Consider the following 22,198-nt stretch of genomic DNA (forward strand, 5'->3'; position numbering starts at 1 on the left):
GCGCCGGCCTCGCGGTCGCCCCAGCCCCTGCTTCCCGCGCCCCGCGGCCCTGTCTTTGGGTCCACGTGGCCGGACTCCCCTACTGCCGGCCGCGTGGCCTAATGGATAAGGCGTCTGATTCCGGATCAGAAGATTGAGGGTTCGAGTCCCTTCGTGGTCGACGTTTTTGCTTCCCGTGGCGCTAGGAGGGCGGGAGGCAGAGTGAACTACGGCTAAAATCTGCGTTACGCCACCCGCGAGTCTTAGTAATATTCCCATTTCACAGAGCCAGAAGTCAAGACCTAAAATGGTACAGCTTTTTGCCCAGAGCTACATAAAACCAAGAGGTAAATCTGGAAACTGAGTCAAAATTATTTTTGGAGCCGAGTCTCAATATTTAAAACCAATTGTTGTTGTTTATTATCATGATTCAGTTTTGTTTTCATACGGTAAAAATACATAAAAATTGTTATTTAAAAAAAATTTTTTTTAAGGCCTCCGTATAGTCGGCCATCTCATTTGGAGAATTCCTGCATGGTTTCTTTCTTTATTTTTTTCTTTTTTTTTTTTTTTGTTTGAGACAGAGTCTAGCTATGCACTTCAGACTGGCCTTGAGCTCACTTTGTAGCCCAGGCTGGCTTCGAACTCGCAACGATCTTCCTGCCTCAGCCTCCCGAGTGCTGGGGTTACAGGCGTGTGCCTCCACGCCTGGCCATTTTAAATGTTTTAATGTAAAATTTAATGTTTTCATTTCCAACGGAAGTTCTGCAACCATTAACTCCTAATTTCCCCCATGACTTCAGCTCTTGCTCATCTCCAGACTATTTTCTGTGTCTACACGTGTGCCTGTTCTAGACATTTCATGTAAGTGGAATTGCACAGTGTTTATCCTTTCGTGTTGAACCTACTGTACTTAGCAAAATGCCTTCCTGATTCATCCATGCTGTAAGGTGTCAGAATCATTCCTAGGCTGGGATGTAGCTCCGCGAAGGGAGAGTACTTAGCCTGTATGAGTCTGGGTTTGGATACCCAGCACCACAAAAAATACATAAAAGAATACCTGTCCACAGAGTCAGTAAAGCAGGGTAATGTGAGTAATTTTCTTAGCTAAGGGTGTTACCTGCTCTTGGACACTGGAGATTTTTAGGACAGTTCCTAAACGTAACCAGCACCTTTGGTATTGTGTGCCTTGAGCTCTCCTGGAGCATGCATGAGGGTGGAGCAGTGCGGGAATGGCCCCAACTCTGCCCAAGGCTCACCTGCAGCAGGGGTGGGGATGACGCGCTTGCCCACTGTGGGCTCCTTTCTGGGTTCCGGTCCTAACACTGAAGGGAAAGACTTCAGGGCTGAGGGTGTGCTTACTACCTTCCCTTGGAGCCTTCTGCGTTCTCTGTGTGTTGCTACTTTCCTTGTCCTGTGCCAAGGAACTCCCTTCTGCGTCTCAGTGGACGGGCTCTGAATGGTGCATGAGTCCCCACAGCTCAAGCTCTGATGCAGGGGGTTCCTCCTGCCCTTTCTTTTGTAGGGGTGGAACCTGGAAGCAGTCATGTATTTGAGCTTCAGAGACCAGGGGCTAAACTCAGAGATCACAGGAATGAACTCAGAACGGGGAGCACAGAAGCCTAATCTAATTCCAGGATCCAGTTTACCAAAACACATGCAAGGAGAGATAATCTAAAGAAACTGAATCAGTAATTAATACCCTCCCAAACAGTAAAGCGCCATGCCCAGATGATGTATTGGTATTATTTTCAAATATTTAAGGAAAAAATGATGTCAGTTCTCTGCAGTCTCTTCCAAAAGATAGAAACAGAGGGAGCATTTCTTCATTCTATGAGGCTAGAATCTCTACCCTAATGGCTAGATGACAGGAAGGAAAACTACAGACCAATATCTCCTATAAGCAGAGATACAAAAGTCCTTCATGAAATATTAGCAAATTGAATTCAATAACGAATGAAAAGAATTATACACTGCAACCAAGTGGGACTTATTCCAGGTATACCTTACTGGTTCATTTGAAAATCAGTGTAATACATCTCATTAACAGGTTAAAGAAGAAAACTCCTGTCATTATATTAGTAGATACAGAAAAATATTGAACATATACAACACTCATTCATGGTTAGAAAAACAAAACTTTCAGCAAACTAGGAATACAGAGAACTTCCTCAACTTGATAACATTTAGAAAGAAAAAAAACCTAAAGCTCTGTCACACTTAAGGGTGAGATATGAAAGCTTTTCTACCAAGATGGAGGACGCAGCAAGGATCTCTTCTCTCACCACTCCAGCAGTGCAGTGGAAGCCCTGGCCAATAGAATTAAACATGCAAAGGAAACCAAAGGGGTGCAGACTTTTCAAACTAAAAGAACTAAAACTTGAAGAAAAACTAAAGCTGTCTTTTCTTGCAGATGATGTAATATCTATGTAGAAATGTAAAAAAAAATTCTGGGACTAAAATTGATTACCTGTGAGACTCTGAGCCAACAACCCCCCCCCCCCCGCACTTTAAGTTACAGGCACTGAACTTTGTGAGGAACAGAGAAAGTGGCTGGGGCATGTTATCTCTATCTAGTTGCCCAATGGTGCAACCAGAACTTCCGGTGCCTGTTCAGCTAGAACTTAGGCCCGTGATGGACCTCTCCCACGCCTCTCCTTAGCCTCAGTGAGTCCCATTCTGCTCTCAACCTCTGTGAGATCAACACTTTCATACTCCACATATGAGTGACATCTTGTCTTCCTGTGTCTAGTTTCGTCCTCTTAACAGCGATCTCCAATTTAATTCAAGCTGGCTTCAAGGGCAGCATTTCTATTTTTAATGACTCACTGCCGTTTTTTTGTTTTGTTATGGCTTTTTAAGACGGGGGTCTCACTATGTAGCCCAGGCTGGCTCTGAACTTCAGGTGATCCTCCTGCCTCAGCGTCCTGACAGCTAGGTTGATGGTGTGCCACCACACCCATCTTGCTGGTTGTGCTTTTGTTGTCTTTTTTGATATGATGCTGGGGGTGGAGCCCAGAACTTCAGTGAGTGGGAGGCAAATCTCTGCCAGTTCCTGACACCCCAGCCCCCACCTGTATGCTTTTTCTTTTAATAAAAAGTTTTTGAGACAGGGTCTCACTGTGTAGTCCAGATTGGCTTTGAACTCACTATGTAGCCCAGGTTGGCCTCAAACTCACCATAACCCTCCTGCCTCAGCCTCCCGAGTGCTGAGAGTACAAGTGTGCACCACCGCGCCTGAGCCTTGTGTATTTTGCTATCCATTCTTTGTGGCCTGTACATCCACTGAGGTTGTCAGTTAATGAGACAGCCAGGATGAGAACAGGTTAGTCTGCCTTTTTCCTAGGTTCTGGAGTCACACAGCAGTCTGGTACCAACCACTCCACAGTCCTTTTACCTTCCTGTAAGGTTCAGCAGTTTTCCCAATTCTGTGGTCTTCAGTGATTCCAGGTTTGCCAGTTTACCCATGCTTTGTCTCCACACTTAGAAATCACACAGTGGCTTTGGAGCATAGCCTGAGAACCTGGCACGTTCTTCTGGCTTTCCTGGTGTCCTTGGGAGCAAAAGCTGGGCCCCTGAGGCAGTGTCACAGCACGGAGGGAGCCGGCGGCACCCTGCCCAGTCACCTGCACCTGCCTTCCCCCAGCACCCCCCTCCGGAAGCATGCACGTCCAAGAGACATGAAACTGCACTTTCGAACAAAAGTCCATTCACTAACAGTACCACTAATAAACTGGTGTGTCCACCTGTTGGGGCTTTCTGCGGCAGTGGAAGGGGAAACCACCTGCAAATGCAGCAGCGCGGATGCCTGGCCCAAGGGAAAGAAGTCAGGTGCAGACACCAGCACCTTGCACGGTTCTGCGGAGTTCTGCAAAAGGCAAAACGATAGCAGCAAAGGCCCGTTGGTGCCTGTCCGAGGCGGGGGGGGGGGGGGGGGGACGGGACACTTCCTTCGAGGAATGAACACTGCACCTGGCGACTTACCTGGCAGCACACTCCCTGAAACCTGTCACATTTCACTCTAAAGACTTGAATTTTGTTGCATGTATGTTAGACTCCAGTGAAGCTGTGTTGTTTTCAGACAACAAACAAGCATCCGTGCAGGCAGTCCCCTGCACAGGAGTCCCAGCCGGGTGTGGGGGCGTCTTCCGGTCCCGCAGCCGCTCGTCCCTTCTGACGACACCCCTTTTGTCTGAGTCTCTGCGCTCTGCCGTAGTAGGGCCGTCCTGCTGCGAGGAGAGCCTGTCCAGCAGGTGCCTTCAGGGTTTCCAGTGTCCTCGCCAGCCTCACACTGGACCTTTATCCCCACCGTAAGGCAGTACCAGGTAGGGCCTGGCTGGGCCCTGGTGCGTCAGCAGGTCACTGGGTTCACCGCGGTCACAGGCCTGGGTTGCGCCCGTCGGTGCCCTCGTGCGGTGTGGGGCCCGTGCACGAGGGGACTCGCAGCCTCCCAGCCAGCGAGAGCCTCAGGAGACGTGGCCCTTGGCCCTGGACAGCCAGCCCGCGCTGCGAGCGGCCGGGCCTGTTCAGCAGGAAGCGCCATTCAGCGGCGCGGCGGAGCCCAAGGAAAGGCCGCCCTGCGGACACGCGCCTGTGCACGGCCTGCTGCTCGGCGCGGTGCGCGCTCTGCTCGAAGACCTCCGTGGTCTCCGTCACTTTACTTTTGTTGCTTCCCGGGACTGGCAGTGAAGGCCGTTCCCTTCGCTCTGGCCCGCGTGGGTCTCCAGGACATGTTCCCTGCAAGCCTAGCTTTCTGCGCTTCATGCAGATTTGCCCGGTGATTCTTATCGAGCGAGGTTTCAGTGGAGGTAGGCCGGGGGCTGCTGAGCTACATGGGTGTTAGGCCGCTGCCCGTCCCGATGCCCGGGCCTGTGCAGTTTGGGGTCTACCGCGACACTCACAGCCCAGTGCCCTGGCCCGCAGCAGTGCCACACGCCAGGCCCAGCTCAGGCCCCCGGAGCCCCTCAGCTGAGGAAGCACTCTAAACACCAGTGTGGGTGGGACAGTGTCCTGCATGGGGGGAATACTGGGCATTCTTCTGATGTGACCCTATTTAACAGTTAAATTAAGCAGGGCATGGTGGCACAAGGATGTAATCCCAGCACTGGGGAGGCTGAGGCAGGAGGACTACCATGAGTTTGAGGCCAGTCTGGGTTACATAGTGAGTTCAAGGCTACCATGAACTACATGTGAGCCCCTGTCTGAAAAAAAAAAGTTAAATTAGTAGCCCCAATGCAGTGTAACAAACGATTTACAAAAGGGGGTCAACTTGCGCCTAATGGCAGTCACACACAGCAGAATGCTGTGGACGAAGGCCGAGATCAGCTAAAATGTGATAGGTTTCAGGCCGGGGCAGCTGTGTCCGAGCTGGAAGGAGCCCTCTTCTGGCACCGCCGCCTGCACTTCAGCCCCGCGGCCCCGAGACAGTGAGTTTCTGATGTTACACCCAGGCTGTGGCAGTGTTACAGGAGCCCTAGCAAAGTAGTAACCGTTATTTTTCTTGATTTCACTGATCGATTGCTGTGCTAGGGACTGAAACCAGCCACATCCCTGGCTCCTTGTAGTTCTTTATGTTGAGACAGGGCCTTTTGTGGTTTGGCTTGGGTTTTGTTGTGAGACAGGGTCTCGTTATGCAGTGCAGGCTGGCCTCAAACTCATGGTGCTCTTCTACTTCATTCTCCTCAGTGTTGGGGTAATAGGCGTGCACTACCACGCCCAGCTCTTTGACTCATTTAAATACCCTCTGTGGGCTACACATTCTACAAAGGACATACATAAATATCCACGTGGACTCTTCTCACCTTCACACCTGCTGGAATTATTTCCTATCATACATGTGTACATACACGTATCTGTGTGTGCCCGTGTGGCACTGCTGGTGATCACAGCTGTGACAATCCTGCAATACCAGCCCAAGTATTTTGCCACTGAGCTATACCCCGGCTCCATAATTTTATTAGCCCTAAGTCTGAGGCTGGGAGTGCGGCTCAGCAGTACGCCCAGTGTGCATGAGGCCCTAGGTTTTGGCGTCAGCACTGCAGAAAAAAATCAAATTGAAAACTTCACATCTTACATATCCTAGGGCAAGACAAGCTTTATTTGCCTGAGGTAACCGGGACTGTGCTTTCTCTGAGCAGGGTCCTCACTGAGTTGTTATCTTCAAACAAAGCCCTGGAGCCGTTCAGCTCGCTGTGTTCATGAAGGAGTGTGTGGAAACAGCAAATTAACAACACTGCTGCATTTATTAAGCATCAGTGTGGCCACTGCTCCACTTGTTACAGTTACGTCTTCAAATCTAAGAAGTCTCTGTAGGGCACACCGTATGTATCACTAAGAAATAAAAATGTTTCCAGTGGAGGAGACTGTAACACATCTCAACTTCAGCAATGAAACCCTGGGCAAGTCAAGTACCGCAGGGATGCAAGGTGGTGCCTGGTGTGACCCTAACAGCCGGACGCCAGGAGTCCTCTTATATTTGTCTGGGCAGCAGATGAGCGGTGCTAGAGAAGGATGAGTTATTTTGTTTGCTGCTTAACTTCACGTTCTGTGCTTCAGTTTGCAAAAAACACCGAATCATGTAGCTGGATGTTTGGAACCAAAAAATACATTGTGGCTCTGGACTGCAGGTGACGGGACCTAAGGCTGGAGAAGAGTGCTTGGACCTCGGGCTGGGCCAGACTGGGGCTGAGCCTATCTGGGATGCGGGTGGATGCCGAGAAGGTCCGAGGTGAACCCGGGAGGATCGGGCTGGGGCGAGGGGGACCGGCCTGCAGCGACTTGGCGAGAGGTCAGCAGTGCCGCGCGGGGCTGCCCGGAGCTGGGAGCAGGGCGTGCGCTGGGCAGCTCTCGGGAAGCCTCAGGACTGCTGAGGCTATTGCGGGCGCCCAGGCCAGAACAAGGACCTCTATTAATTTTTGCTCAACATCAACGCTAAAGCCCAATTCTATGAGACTGTATCAGCTAAATAGTGGGCTCGTGCTCAGCTTTGAAGTTAACAGTCACCTCCATCTCCAATTTTATCAGGAAAAACTGTCTTTAATGAAAAAATGAAGATCCCAGGTTACCTTGTGTGGGTAACATCCACTTATTTTATTTTTTGCTGCCACCGGGATGGAATCTTAGAGCCTCCCCGAGTTACAGGCCCAGCCCTAGAACACACGTTTCTGGACCTCGAAGAGAGGGGCTCGCGGAGTTCTGGCACTGGCTCCAAACTGGAAGCCCTCCTGTCTCGGCCTCCGGAGGCGCGGGAACTGCGGGTGTGCGTCCCCGATGCGGGTTACCGCTCCCCGGCGTTCCCCCGAGGACCGGCTGCGGCTCCGCCCGGAGGAGGAAGGCTTGGGGCCCAGCGCGGGGCAGGCTGCACTCGGAGGCGCGCTCCGCGAAGCTTCCGGAACTGCGCCGCGGACGCGCCCCCTCTGGGCCCTCCCGCCGCCGGGACCCGCGGGGGCGAGCGTTGCCCCAAATCTCGCGGTTCTTACAGGCATCGCGATGCTCCCGCTCCCGTCTGTTCAGTGTTGCTGGTTCTTATGACAAAAGTTTAAAAGTCAGTGTTTAGAAGTAGGTTTGCCGACTCACATATACCAGGCCGGCTATCGTAGTTATGTGTTTCAAAAAAGTAGGGAAGAAAAGGGATGTGTCAGAAGTGGGATTCGAACCCACGCCTCCATACGGAGACCAGAATCCCCGAGCGCGGGAAGCGAAGCTTGAGTCTGGCGCCTTAGACCACTCGGCCATCCTGACACTCGATGAATTGGTTGAGATCCTGTTCTAAAGAGGGTTCTAGGACGGCGTCTGCGCGACGCGCGATGATGACGTCAGGCCCGCTTGGCAATCGCGAGCCTGCGGCCACCTGTGAAACGTCGAGCACGTTGCGGCCGCTGAGAAGACTGGCGGAAACTGGATGCGACCCCAAGGCAGGCAGCCGCGCGGGCGGAAGGAGGAAGGGGCGCCTGGCGGTCGCCCCGTGGCGGCCCCGCCTCCACCAGCCGAGGAGAAGCACCGGACTCAGCGAGCTCGGCCCGCGCCGCCGGGGTCGCCGCCTGCCAGCCCGCGCCCGACGGGGTTTTGCCGTGGTTCGGGAAGAAAGGAGTTTCTTTCTGTTCCTGGCTCGTTCCGGCCCCACCCTGATTCCTCCTTTACGGCGTGTTACGCTGCGGCTGCCTGATGTTGCTGTAACGGGCGCCACATCTGTTTGGGAATGAGCTGTAATTCACGTGAGGTTGTTACTGTTGGCCAGCGGCGTTCATGGTGTACGACGACGGCCCGGGCCGTCCTGTTTTTTTGTGAAAACGTCCACGAGGGCACTGAAAGGCCTGGCCGGGCGCTGAGGCGGTGGAGGCTGCCGCCCGGACACGCGAACTAGCCCACAGCAGCGCCTCGCCACGTTTCACAAGCAGGACCCGATTCCCGTACGTGAGCCTCCAGCTTGACCGATGCAGCCTGCGCCAAGGCGCCTCGCACGCAGGCGTGCGCACGCGCACCTTCGGTGGCCGCTGAACCGGACAGGCGCTGTGGAAGCTGCCCGCGCGACTGACTCAGATGTCTGGGGAAGGAAGCAGGCGCGAAGGAGCCCTGCCCAGCCGGCTCCGTCAGTGGCCCGCATCCTGACCGAACTCAAAGATTGCTTTGAGTAAATGCAGAATTATTTAGAGGTTCTTTCAACTCCATTCAAAATGGGCTTCTTAAATTAAAAATTTATTATTTTTTAAACGCGGCAGTAAAGTTTACTTGAAAAAGTAAAAGTGAAAGGTGAGCTAGCGCTGAGTAAGAGAAAAAGGGCCAGATAAAGTGCACCCAGGACCCCGGGCGGCTCTGCTGAGGAAAGCTAGCCTTAAATATTTTAACAGCCGGAAGTCCCCCATCCCACTCGAAGTAATCAGTAACACACGCAGACCTCTGCCCTCCTCTCTCTGCTGCACACCCCACAGGGAACCGTGGTCTTTCTGCTAATGTTGTAACATGGGTATCACAAGGAAAACGGTCTGCGGACTTTTCCTGTTGAGCACTGTTAATCAGATTTATTGCTAAAGATTCGTCCTCATTCAAACGGAAAGCAGCTTTGCGGGTCTGACAGCCTTGCTGATCTCAGCTGCAGCTGCGATGGGTGTGAGGCAGCCCGTGGACATCCCGGGGTGTCAGGAACCAAAGGTCCCTCCTGAGGGCGCACCTCCTTGCACAGGTACGCAGTTGGTGTCCTCTCCACGGACCTTTACTCTCCCTCCCTGCCCCAGTACACTCAACAATTAAGGGAATGTGGGATGTGGTTCTGACATGTTCCATTTGTGATCCCACAGGTGCTGCTGCGAGCAGGACTCCGATGTCAGGACCGCACTGCCTGTTCTGCCCTCCCGGCAGGGGGCAGAAGCCGCACATCTGTGGGCAGAACCGAGGGACAGGGTCGTGTGTCCAGCTCAGTTAAGAGTCCTGGCCAGCTGGTTCCTAGCTGTGCACCTGGGATCAGTCTCCTACCCCGATGCTTCAAGTCTACATCTGTAAAATCAAGGAAATAGTGCTTCGTGAGGTTATGAGCCCGAAATAAGTTACAGTGAGTAAAAAGCTCTTCATGCTGTGTGCCAAGCATGGCTTTCTGTCAGCACTTCGCATGCGTGTGTGTTTTACTCTATATATTCACCTCAGAGTATTGAGAAAAGGTAACCTAGTCTTACGCACTCCCCATTGATAGTCCCTGGTTGCATTTCTCTTAAAGGCTAGAGAATAAATTGGGGCGTTATCCTCAGTTCATAGTTCTCGGCCACAGAACCCCAATGCCTAGACCAGGAGAAGTTCTTAGTCCATGGACTTTCACCTCGCAGCAGAAAAGATCCAAATTCCTGGGAACAGGGCTGTCTTCTCAGCCTGATCTTTCCTCCTCAGCACACGAATGCACCCCCCAGGCCTTGTGTTCCTGGTTCTGCAGTCAGCAGCGTTTTGGGCTCTCTGATCTTTCACAAGTGTGTCCATTATCCCACTGCCAATTAAGAAAACACAGATCTCCATACCACAGGGGCTTAACCAATGAGTCATGGCCCAGAGATATCCAGCACTGCCTTTTCAGGACTGTTAGCAAATGACTTTTACCACCGAGATGGAAGAAAATACTGACCAGAATGGGATCCTGGAACCACACTGGAAATCAACATGTTCCCTCCACTCTCAGTCTGAACCCAATCCCACCAAGACCTGGGAAATAAGGGAAATATAAACATCCATTATCCACTTTATTTCTAATCAAGGGCATGTACCCAAAGAGAAGCATGACTAAGAACACCCCGGGACTCGCAGTGATGTGCCTTCCAACTCCAGAATGGCTTCCGTGGCGATGGTCCTGGGAACGAGCTGTCCTTCAAGGCACACGTATCGGGAAGGTCAAGCCCTGTCCCCCAAAAGAGGTGGGAGAAAATAGGCAAGGCAACAAATCCCTGGAACACGGCAGGGATGGTGTGTGGCTGACCAGGGTGCAGAGATCCTCCTCCATCAGCATGAAGGGAGCAGAAAAAGCCCTCCCGGATAACAGCGGCAGACTGGTGAGAACATCACCTCACGATGGACTGCCATCGTTCTCACCACGCCTGTAACAACCAACCCAAACACATTAGCAGTAGTGGAGTTAATAAAACTTTGAGACCGGAAGTATGGGGTAGAGGTAGTGATCCAAGGACAACTGTGGCAAAGGCAACCATGCTGGCAGGCCTTGAAGGTCCCTCAGCTTCTCAGGAAGAAGCCCTGGCCTGGAAGTGACAAGAACCATCCAGGACCCTGGCTGAGCCAGGAGGAGTCAGGCTGGGCCAAGGGGAGCTGTCTCAGTACCCTCCACGTCCCAAATGGTCCATTCTCTACCTGCTCCAGTCATGGTGAAACCCAGAGTGTGAAACACGGAGGCCATCCAGTTTTATTTGTGGGCAATACTGATACTTCTCATTACAGCTCACAATTTGCACGGGAAGAGGAAGGGTCCCAGGGAATATGGACATCCCACACCCCATGGCGAGGGGAAGGACGTGGACATCCAGTCCCAGTGGACAGAGGCAACACTTGTGGGGCGGGGCCCCAGCTGCCAGCCGGCGGCCCGAGTTCCGCTCCTCACGGGGAGGTCTCCATGGACCGACCACGACTCCCAACGTGGCCAGAAAAGCCATCGATCCCGCTCATGGGGCAGATGATGAGAGGAGCCGCGCTCTTCCCGCCCGAGTAGCTCAGGCTGAAATAGGGCCGCACCGGCCCACAGAAAGTGGCGTGGGAGAAGGTGAAGGTGTGGCACCTCTCAGTCACATTGTAGAAGGACACCTCCCCGGCGTCGTAGTCCAGAAAGATGCCCACACGCTGCAGCGGGCTCCGCAGGGGCAGCGCAGTCATCGGGGAGGTGAGGGCCCAGTACTCCTTCCCGTACCACAGCGACACAGCCCAGAACCCGTTCTGTGGGGCTGAGGTCACGCCGCCCTTTCTGCACACCGAGTCTTCACAGACGCCGATGGTCCACTTGGCCTTGTCCCCCACCTCCACCTCCCAGTAGTGGCGCCCGGCGATGAAGCAGGGGGAGCCCAGCACACAGGGAAACAGGTTGAAGCGCTCGGGGTTGTCAGGCAGGTCCTGCTGCAAGTAACTGTACCGCACCTGCCGCAGGTTGTCGGACAGGATCAGGCTGGGGTAGGCTGTGTCTGGGTCCAGGGTCACGTCCACTGCAGGACACAGGGAGGTCAGCCAGGGCACGGGGACGCCGGGGACACCCACCCCCACCCAGGACCAGGGCCCCGCCGCTACAGGCTGCGTTCACTTCACAATGAGGCACACGGTAGGGCTGTTCCCAAAGTTACAGTCGGGATTGTGTTAACAGTGTAGCACAAGTACTAAAATCTTACCGCATTCCCTTCTTCTCCCTCCCGAGCCACAACCGCCATTGTAACATGAATCTGAGGGTTCCTTGCCTGCCCACAATCCCTTAGCATGAAAGCCTCAGAGGTCCAAGGAAACATCGCAGAATTCCGAGATACAGATTCTAGACAGCAGGGTCTTCCATGCACTCATCAGCTGTGAACAGACCTACATGCAACACGGATCGTCCACATCCTGCAGGATACAGCTACAACAGCCCTGCATACGTGCAACTTTGCTGCCATAATTAACTTGCTGCAAAATAATGAAAAACCTTTGGCCTGCAGAGACTGGCGGATGTGGACTTGTGGGTGAGGGACTTGAATCCGCAGCAACTTGCTGCCCTTCAAACCACTGCTTACTTCGTTCAGCGAGACCCTCGCTCGTCCACTGCTGTTTCTCTAAGGCCCCACCTTCCACGCGGTTCTTCTTAAGCCCACAACTCTTTGTGGTCTGGGGATTAAACCCAGAGCACTGGACCTGACTTACATCCCCAGCCATTTATATTTTTATTTTACGAGATGGTCTTAAGTTTCCCAGACTTGAGATCCTCCTGCCGCAGCCTCTCATAGAGTGGGGGTAACAGGCACATGCCACCACAACAGCTTCTACTCTTGCTTTTAAATCTGAGGCTGTATCACTGTGTCACCTCTCCTGGTGTTTGGTGTTACTGAGTTCGCAATCATGTGGTGGCTTTTTGCTCGAAGAGCCCTCATCTGCACAACCATGAGCTCTTCAGACGTTCTCGGGAGAGGGAATCAACTCCTTTATACTCTCCGGAATCAAACCCGGAGAGGGTAAGTGATCCTGCACATTATCCACCCCTAGTAGCGCATAAGGGGTGACCAAGGACCCCAGGACCTCTGGTTCTTGAATCAAGTCTGTCCACAACAGCACCACACCGGGGCCCTGCACACACGCTAAGCTCACGCTGCAGACACTCAGCTCCACCCCGGCCTAGCCGCCTCCTCTCCATGCTGTGCGTTTGTCACACCATTAACCGTCCACGGAACCCACAGGCAGGACCACATCTCACACTTGTTGTCCTCCTGTGGCGCTGGGGGTCAAACCTAGGTCACGAGTAGGCCAGTGCTCTCCAAGCAGGCCGCGCCCGTCAGCCCGCACAGCTCGCGCAGGACACACGCAAAGCCCTGTCTCTGTCGAGGGGACGACGCACAGATGGCGGCCAGCGGGCCCTGAGCGAGGCCGAGCGCAGGGGCTCCCCTCATGAAGAGGGCTCCACACAGGGGCGGCGGCCTGGCTGACAGAATGTCGCAGCTCAGGCGGGGGAGCCTTCCGGGCAGGCTTTTACCTAGCCTCTCCCACCCGCAAGGGTGAAGGACGAGGTCAGCACAAGGACACAGCCGGACTTGCAGGCGCTTGCCGGCTCTCGGGGGGCAGGCAGGGCCCTGCCTTCTGCTCGGGAAGCGGCAGCTTCCCCTCTCTTCCGCTAAGAGCCTGCCTGACTTCCTCCCTCAGCTGCGGCCCGAGTGTAACCGAGATGAGACGCGGATTGCTGTCTGTGCCCCGCTCACAGGGCGACCTGCAGATTGCAGGGAGGCACAGCCCCGTCACTCACAATGGTACTTAGGTTCCCTCCCCGGTACGGTTCTGTCCTCCATCACCTACCTGAGTATAACTGAGCCTCTCTCAGTTCTGAAAGAACAAGAGACAAGACGTTACGGAAGGCCACGAGTGAATGCGGGAGCCTGTGACCCGAGGCGCACTTGCTGGTCATTGCGACGGGTGGTCTCCACTAGAGGGCCCGTGACCCGGGGCAGCTGTGCGCTGCCTCCTCCGCAGTTCTCGACTCCAGCAACCGCTCAGGACTTCGGGGAGGAGGGGTCAGGAGCCCCGGGTAGAAGGACGCTGGCTCTGATGACGGCCACCGCCACGCTGAGGCACACAGGTGTTGTCACGTGGTCCCGTGGAGCCTTGTCAGTGGCAAATGAGTAACGGAAGCAAGGAGAGCCAGCTAGGAAAGCCACATCAGAACCAGCCGCCTCCCGTGTGACCCTGGTGCTGCGGGGAGTCGCCCGTGTGGCTCCGAGGACGGGGGTCTCCAGCGGCACTGCCAGGTGCCAACACAACCCAGGGAACGCACGGCCAGCTCCCCAGTGGAGGCGGCCTAGGGGCGGGAAACGTGGACGTGGAGCAGCCTCCCCCAGACGCTTAGAACACACTGCGGAAATGATGGACACAGGGTTTATCATGTTTCAGGCTGCACCCTGAAGTTAATCTTGTAACTTTTTTGTCGGGGGGGAAGGTTTTCCGGTACCGGGAATCAAACTCATAACCTTGTGCTTGCCAGGCAGGCGCTATGCCGCTGAGCTAAATCCCCAGCCCCAATCTTATAACCTTTGTGCAGCAAGAACTATTATTTCGCTCTCGTTGTGCAGACGAGGAAGTAAGAGCACAGACCCTTCACTGACGCGGGAGGCCGCTGCCAGGTGACGTGCGCTTCCACGCTGCCGCGGACTTGGTCCGCCATGCTGGGCACGCGGGCTCCAGCAACCCTAACCAGCCCCGTCTCTGCTCATTCTGCGGCCCAGCCAAGCAGCCTCATTCCAGATGAGTCTTTACACCGCTTCTCTTCTTCCTCGTCCGAGCCCGAGAACCGGCTGGACACGATGGGCCTCATGCTCTCGAGAACGGGGGCTGCTCACTGGGAACGCACAGCAGGGCGGGCAGGAAACACCGGGCTCTCCGTCCGGCTCTGCTGACACAGATCCCCTCCCTCCCAAGAAAATCCAACCTCAAAGCCAGGCAGGAGGGCGATTTACCTTGAATTTTCTCCATATCGGACTGCATTTTTTCTAAGGAGAAAAAAGAAGATGTTCAGCTATATCCCACATCTGTGTACCTGTGCTGGACAATATATATCCGTCAGGCGATCCACAGACATTTAGGGTAAAAACCCATTTTCCCTCCGGACCCCGCTCCTCAGATTTGTTACCTGTGAACTGCTTCAGACTCTCTGTCAAGAACAGGCATTTTTGGGCAAAAATGTGGATTTTTTCTTGCAGATCTGGAGGCGTGATCCAAGGTTCAGGGATCCTGATTCTTTCAGCCCTAGATTTAGAGATTACATGTGAATCCTTCCCTGGATTCCAGCACCTTCCATGGGGAAGAACAGGCCTGGCCTAAATTCCCTGACACCATCAGACACTCTTGGAACCAGGTACTGCAGCTGGCAGCTTCCCCTCCTGGAGCGTGAGCCTCCACATCAGAACGAAAGGCATCTCACATGCTTTCATTTCCTCCAAGGCACCCAGCCCACGGGTTCTCACACAGTAAGCTTTCAGAAAGGTTTACTCTGCTCTGGGAGGCTGAGTCAGGAGGATTCCAAATTCAAGGCTCATGTGGACAATTTAGCAAAACTGCTGGGAATGCAGCTCAGTATGAAGGCCCTGGGCGCATGGGGTAGGAATGGGAGTTATTTACTGAACTAAACTGAATTATGAGGCTGACCTTGCCAGAAATCACTCAGTTCCAGGACACAGTCCTTGATATTCATGGTGGGCAACTGCTCACTCTTCAGATTCCCAATACTTTCAGATAGACAGGCCCTCCACGAGCCAACATCCAACTCTCTTACCAATCTAAGGGCCTACGGCAAAGGCTGCTCATTGCCTGTCCAGCACCCTCCAGGTTTTGTCATGTCCCTTGTGTCTAGATAGGACCAAACTTCAGCCAAGGAGAGGTGAAGTACCTCACGGCATTTTGAAAAATCTACTCCCAAGCAATCTGCTGTGATTCATCTCCATTCTCCTGAGTGGAATCCTGCAGTGGTCTATGTGAGGACCAGACCTCAGGGAGGGTAGAACAGCAAATGGGAAGAAAGCAAGGTTTTGTTTTGCAGTTACTAGAAGATGAAGCCGGGGCCTTCACAGTGAACTATATCCCTCACCATTTTTTGTTTTGACAGGGTCTTATTAAGTCACTAAGTTGCTCAGGCTGAGCACCAACCTGCAATCCTCCTGCCTCAGCCTCCCAGAGTGATGTGGTTATAGACACATACCATCATGCTGGGCTATGGATCACTGCAGCTACCACCCAGGGCAGGGGCTGCCTACCTGCATGTTTCTTACATGGTGACAAACTTTTTATTATGCTTAAGCCTCCAGCCAATGAAAATATGGGTCCTCTCTCAGTCCTTAATGACACACACCGCTAGTGTCTGCAGGGTCTGCCCCGCCAGCAGAACTTGCCTGACACCAGAGTGGCGGAAGGAATACTGTTTCCTTGGGTCATCTGGATGAAACTGGTACAAACGCCAACTTTTCTCCACCCCAGGGACCCTCAAAGCCACAACTGTGCCCGCATAGCCTGCGTGCCGCGCTCCCAGCCTCAGCCCCACACCTCCTCTGCCTCGCCAGAGGCCGCACCTCTTCCCTGCAGGACTCTGACCACACCGCACGCTGCGGCACCCTCTCCAGCAGCCCACTCTCCACTCAGTCTCTGCCTTCCCTCTCCCCTGCGAGCTGTCCCAGCTCCTGCCTCGGCGCCGAGGCCAGAGCCCAGGGCCGCGCACCTAAGCACATGTGCCACAGAGCCACCGCAGCCGGCTCGCTTGCGGGCTGATGGCAGAGTCGGGGAGCGAGCACGCGCTGGTGGTGCTCCAGTGACTCCCAGGCCTCACGGGTCTGGGACAGGAAGAGGCGCACGGAGGAGGCCGGGTCTGCCATCTCCCCTGGCGCTCACCCTGGTCCCCGCGCATCGCCACCGTCCCACAGGAGCGGCCTCATCCTCAAGGCACTAGCACTGAGCCTTTCTGGGCGGGGCTGGCTCCTGAGCTCCCTGAACACCCGGGCTCGCAGGCAGCAGTCCAGGAGGAGGCGGCTCGGCCCAGGCTCCTGCCAGGGATGACAAGGCCAGCGAGACAGTGCTCGTGTGCTCCACGTAACCCTGGAGGAGTGGGCCGAGGACGGGGCTCAGCGCTGCAGCTCCTCACCCTACACGCACAAGGCTCTGGATCCAAACCCCAGCCGCACACGCACACACTCAATCCCCAGTCACACACACACACACTCTGGGGGAGAAAACCGTACCTGCTCAGCGTGTCCCCGATGTCCTAGGAGAGAAGGAGAAGGACGGCCATGAGAAGTCATTAACAACCTGCGCTCCTCTCGCAGATGCTCTGCTTTCCAGAACCACTGCAGCCAGGGCAGGCGGCGGAAGCTGGGATTTCCTCACCAGCTCAAGCTTCTGTCTCAGAGACCTCAACTGCCCACTGGCCTGCCTTTCGCTTTCACTGTGAAATCACTCCGATCACAGGTCAGCTGCTCTACAGAGAACTCTGGGCTACTCTCCCGGTGCACCAGCCCTAACCTCTATCCCGGTGTGTGCGGAACCATGGCGGGAGGCCGCTGTTCCGCGCCAGCCCTCCACGCTTCCCCGTGCAGCTGCCCAGGACAAGTGCGTCTTCTTCGCTGGGTACAGCACAGGCCTCCAGTCCAAGGCATGGAGGGGCCACGCACGTGTCTGCCCTACCGCCCGGCCCCAGCTCCTCAGCTCCTCGGCGATGAGCAGTCCTCAGCCACCACACCCCGCGCAGTGGCAGCATGGTCCCGTACGGGCCTGGTCACCACTACAAGTGTTCCTCTGCCCTGCTGTCCTTCCAGGCACTGACAGTGTCTGACACAATGCCACACGTTTTCCTCAGGGTTAAATTCAGGTTGTGCCTCGAGTGTGGGGGTGCACACCTACAAATCCCAGCACATGGGAGGCTGAGGCAGGAGGATCGCTGCAAGTTCAAAGCCCCTACGAACTCTATAGTGAGTTCAAGGTCAGTCGGATCTACATAATGAGACTCTGTCTCAACACCCTGCTCCTCAAAAATTTTAAAATGAATAAATAAGCTGGGTCCCTCCAGAGGTGGTCACTGCTCATCCCTTCACGGCGAGGCTGGTTTTGATCGCTGTGTAGTAGCTCCTTTCCTTCCTAGTTAGTAAGCAATCTGGGAGACTTTCAGTTCTCACCAGATGTCCTCTCCCCCCACGATCTAGCTTGGTCTCTCGGGTGGCTCGGTGGTACACTGCCTGCCTGGCAAGCTTGAGGCCCTGGGTTCAACGTCAGCCCTGAAAAAAAGACTGAGCATCTACCTGAAGAAAATGTGGTATCTGTATACAACGGAGTCCTAACTCCTCAGCCACAGAGAGGGAAAATCTGAGTTATTTGTAACAAATGAATGCACCTCAAATCTGTAATGTTAAATGATATAAGCCAGGCGCAGAAGGTTAAATATCACATGGTTTCCCTTATATGAGGAACCTCAAGTACCAGTAATTTAAAGAGCAAAATAAGAGACAACAGGAAACAGGACGGGATGGAGATCTAGAGAAGGAGATGGATGGGGCTGGAGATTTAGCTCAGCAGCACAGTGCCTGCCTGGCAAACGCGAGGTCAGTTTGATTCCCAGTACCCGGAAAAAAAAAAACAAGAGAGAAAGAGATGGGAGGGGAAATAAGGACTAAAGTGCGATGTCTGTGCCCCCTCCCCACAGTGAACGTACTGCACGCCTCACACATCACAAATGTGTACTAACGCTGGTGGAGGCGAGGCACACACCTGTAATCCCAGCACTTAGAAGGCTCAGGCAGGAGGACTGTGGGAGTTCCAGGCCAGCCTGGAACACATCAAGAGATCCTGTCTCATAAAACAAAAAAACCCTCAAATCCATTGTTAAGGCTGATACACTGTGCTAACCTGGAGGGTCTAGAGGTTTGGCCGAATGACTCAGTAGTTCTGCATCCTGGGGTGAAAAGGACACGCCCTTACCCTTCTGGGATGTTGTTCACTGTGTCAATGTGAAGTTTAGAAGGTTAACTATGTGACTCAGCAGGGAGCCAGGGTGCTTACTTTGTACCATCCTGAGCCTGTGCAGGAGGAGGGCACGGAGACTGTGAGTGCTGTGCGCCCCTGGGTGGGGGTGGCCCGCTTACAATATTCGGGAGGGAAAGAGGCTTGCTCTTCTCCGGCCCTCCTCCCTCTTGCGCTTGTTGCTTCTGCTGTCTTCCTCCACCATGAACTGTCGCCCTCTGCCATGTGCTGCTCTGCCTTGGAGCCAGCCAGGTATGGACCGGAGCCTCCACAAACTGTCAGGTATATAAACCTTTCCTTCCTTCATTTTCCGTGTTGGGTATTTTTGTCTCAGCAAGGAGAGAAAAGTAACTAAGTTACCCATTACACAAAAAACTATCTGTTTTCTTGGTGTTCCTACCATAGTGGCCAAGAATGAAGAAAGCAACAGAGACAAAAGTTACAATGAGGCAGAATGGTTCTATCTAAGTAGCTACTGGCCGAGCCATCCCACAGCCTCCCCGGCCTGCTGTCCTAGTCCCTCTCACAGGGAGCTCCTGGGCGACATGCGCCCTGCTCCCGTCAGTTCCCGCTCGCATCCGAGGGGACAAGGCTCCCAGCAGCTTGGAGACCCCTCCCCATACAGCTGGGACCAGACTTAGCCCTGGCTCTGAACACTCTCAGGAATCCCCTCCGCCGCTCCTCAAGCACTTGGTCCTCAGCTCCTGCTGTTCTATCACAGGCAGGAGGCACAGAGCGCAGGCTCTGACCACAGCTGTTACAACACCCGAGGCCCGCGCTGCAGGAGGTGGTGACGGACATCGGCCCCTGCGTGGGCACGGCTCTGTGCTAGTGAGACCTGGACACTGTCTTCAGATTTCCCAGAATTTCACCAGTCCCTAAACACATGCTTCTGGTTTTCCCCAACCTGAAATGCAAAACCCTGCGTTGGCCCCAGGACACACAGGAATGCCTGGAGGGCCACCACTGGGTCTGTCACCAGCTGCACTGCCCGAGCCGCCTGTTGTGAGTCCCCAGGCCTTCCTGGCCAAGGACTCCTTGTGGCTGAGTCCCGGGGGCCAGAGCCCGGTGTGGCGCAGGCGGCCACGACTGCTGTGTGGCGTCATGCTGTGGCACACACAATCAGGGGGTCTAAGGACGCTACAGTAAAGCCCCTCTCCGTAGCACGTGCAGCCACCAGGGCCTCTGGGTCCAGGCTGCCCCAGGGTGCATCTGCTCACCAGGCAGGCAGTGCTGGGGCTTCCCGTGGCCCCTGCACGAACTGGGCCCGATGGTCCACAGCGTTTGCTTCAACTTCCAGTGCTTCCGTCATCAACACGCCTGGTGCCGAAGGTGGCCACCCATACCCACAGAGGCCGGGGCGCCCGCCTCACCTGCAGCAGCTCCCTGGTGGGCTGCCGCTGCTTCTCCTCCAGCTGATCGATCAGACCGCTGAGGTGCGAGATGTTGCAGGAGAACTGGGCGATGGCGCCATTGATGCTGTTGTAGATGGCCAGGTCCAGCTCCTCCAGCCGCGCCAGCAGCCGGTACTCCTGCTCCTTCAGGGAGTGGTACAGCTGCTCGAACTCCCACACGATCTTCTCCCGCTCCATCTGCGTGAGGCTCTGCAGGTGAGAGTGTGGCGGGGAAGGGACAGTGTCACCGGGCCCTCACGGTCCTCCCTGAGGACAGCACACGCTGGCCACTCGCTGTCCAGCCCTCCCTGGCTGAGCGCAGGATGCTGGGGGCCAAGTTCTCCCAGTCAGAACGGGACTGGGCCGTGAGCGGGGTGCATGTGGCGGTCACGCGTGGGTGCTGGGGGACAGGGGAGCCCGCACAGGAGCTGTGTTCATACAGCATTTTACAGCATGACCAGGAGACGAGCCTCACGCCAGGTGTCCGCTGCTCACCCCAGCGGCCTGAACCCCTGGAACCTTCAGGCAAAACCACAAGCGCAGGGCCAGCCCAGGCAGATGGTGAGACCCGGCTCACACTAAACACCACAAAAGGGCTGGGGATGAGGCTCGGGGCGTGGGCTGGGGTTCATCCTTTGCTGGGACAAAGAGATCCCTGAAAGCAAAAACAAGGCCACACCACGTCTGGTAGGCCAAGGGAAGGACTTCACTGCAACGACAGCCATCCAAGACGTCACACCAGAAGCTGTCACGCAGAGGTGACAGGGCCAAGTCGTGTCCCCTGTGAATGGCGGGAACAGCTCCGCTCCCTGGGCCTGTGTGGCAGCCCAGAGCTCTCTCCTGGGCTGATTGCTGGCCGTGGTCCGTCTGTCCTTCCTTCTCACCTCACTCCACTGTCAGGACACCACTTAATTATACTCTAAGTAAGGGATCAGTAAGGGGGAAAGGAAGGTTTTACTGGAGCCTGGCCCTGGCCCTCACTTTGCTGCTGGATTCAGAGGCTTCTGAGACCCAGGAGCAGGCAGGTAGGTGCGGCACACAGCCGCCAGAGCAGGCCTTCAGTCCCCAGCCCTCGCAGGTCCTGTGACACTTGATCCCGAAACCCTCCTTCCTCCTCCCAACCCGCCTGGCCACGCACCATGCCCCTGCTCAGCACACACTGGGCTTAGTCCTGCCAGTTCCCTCCTTTCTCAGGGGCTGAGTCTTCCTGGGACATCAGCACAAGTGCAACCTTAGAAACAAGCTAAAGCTCACAGGACCCTAAGGATTAACTAAGGCTTTCTCCAGAGGAGTGCTACCCCATCATGAGCCATCTGGCAGCCCCGCTCCAGCCTCCCCTCACTCTGTTCCTCACTGGGAAGACAGGGCAGTGCCGGCCTGCTGGGAACCCTGTGTCCACCCCGCCCCACTGCACGGATGAGGAAATCGAGGCCCGGCAGGGGAATCACGCCCTCCATGTGAACACCGGGCGAGCGCGGAGCCCGAGGTGCAGGGAGGTGCCTGGTGCTCCTGAGCTCCCCTCTGACAGAGAGGCGCCCTGTGCAGAGAGAGGTCCCTGACGCTGTCATCAGAGGCTCGCTTTTCAGCCTCAAAAGGAAGGACCTGTAATGTTGTCCAAAAACGTTTTACGCACTTAAGCGGTGAATATATGAACGCTAACAGTCTCTGTTCACGGCAGAAGCCCGGAACTCCTTCTGCAAGATCCTGGCGCACGGAGAGAGAGAGCGTGAAAGCGCAGCGCCGGGAGCTGTGAGGGGTCGCCCCGCGGCAGGGACCCCGGGACGCCTTACCAGGAGCTCGGCCCGCGCCTGCTCGCCCTGCGCCCGGCGCCTCTTCTTCAGGTCCTTCACTCTCCTCAGGTGGTCCAGCTGGCTCTGGATTTGCTCCTGGGAAAGCAGAACCTTCGGGCAGCCCAAGTCCGGCACAGGTGCCACGGCGCACCGCGTCGGTGCCGCACGGGTCCCCGCCCCAGGTCGCGGCGGAGGGGCACCGGGCACAAGGCACCCTCCAGGCCGCCAAGGTGCGAGGCGGCCCCGGAGACTTCGCGCTAAGTGTGGCCGCCGCGCGGGGCGCTGAGCGCTGCCTTGACCTTCCTGCTTCCTCCGTGGGGCGGGCGGCCGCCCTGCCGGCCTGCG

The 22,198-nt window shown here is 55.2% G+C and overlaps 1 protein-coding gene, 1 long non-coding RNA gene and 2 other non-coding genes across 4 annotated transcripts; 2 read left to right on the top strand and 2 right to left on the bottom strand.

Annotated features, from left to right (window-relative positions):
• The first annotated feature begins 87 nt into the window (after positions 1–87).
• Positions 88–160, top strand: Trnar-ccg. Its single transcript has one exon. It is a non-coding gene; the product is annotated as a tRNA-Arg (tRNA).
• A 6,846-nt stretch (positions 161–7,006) lies between these two features.
• Positions 7,007–9,574, top strand: LOC106150131. Its single transcript, XR_001236755.1, has 2 exons — positions 7,007–9,157; positions 9,273–9,574. It is a non-coding gene; the product is annotated as an uncharacterized LOC106150131 (long non-coding RNA).
• Trnal-caa lies at positions 7,614–7,719 on the bottom strand. Its single transcript has 2 exons — positions 7,682–7,719; positions 7,614–7,659 (listed from the first exon to the last, which is right to left on the bottom strand). It is a non-coding gene; the product is annotated as a tRNA-Leu (tRNA).
• A 608-nt stretch (positions 9,575–10,182) lies between the features above and the next one.
• Positions 10,183–21,949, bottom strand: Trim27 (tripartite motif containing 27; the record flags this gene model as incomplete). The annotated part of the gene is given in 7 exon segments (XM_013521856.1): positions 10,183–11,654; positions 13,477–13,503; positions 14,631–14,663; positions 14,804–14,919; positions 16,899–16,921; positions 20,043–20,273; positions 21,854–21,949. Coding segments are annotated over 7 exon segments (1,122 nt in total), but the record flags the coding sequence as incomplete, so codon positions are not given.
• Between the last annotated feature and the right edge of the window lie 249 nt (positions 21,950–22,198).

The sequence above is a fragment of the Chinchilla lanigera genome, unplaced genomic scaffold (genome assembly GCF_000276665.1).
Source record: "Chinchilla lanigera isolate Chin_1 unplaced genomic scaffold, ChiLan1.0 scaffold00064, whole genome shotgun sequence".
Classification (NCBI taxonomy): domain Eukaryota; kingdom Metazoa; phylum Chordata; class Mammalia; order Rodentia; family Chinchillidae; genus Chinchilla; species Chinchilla lanigera.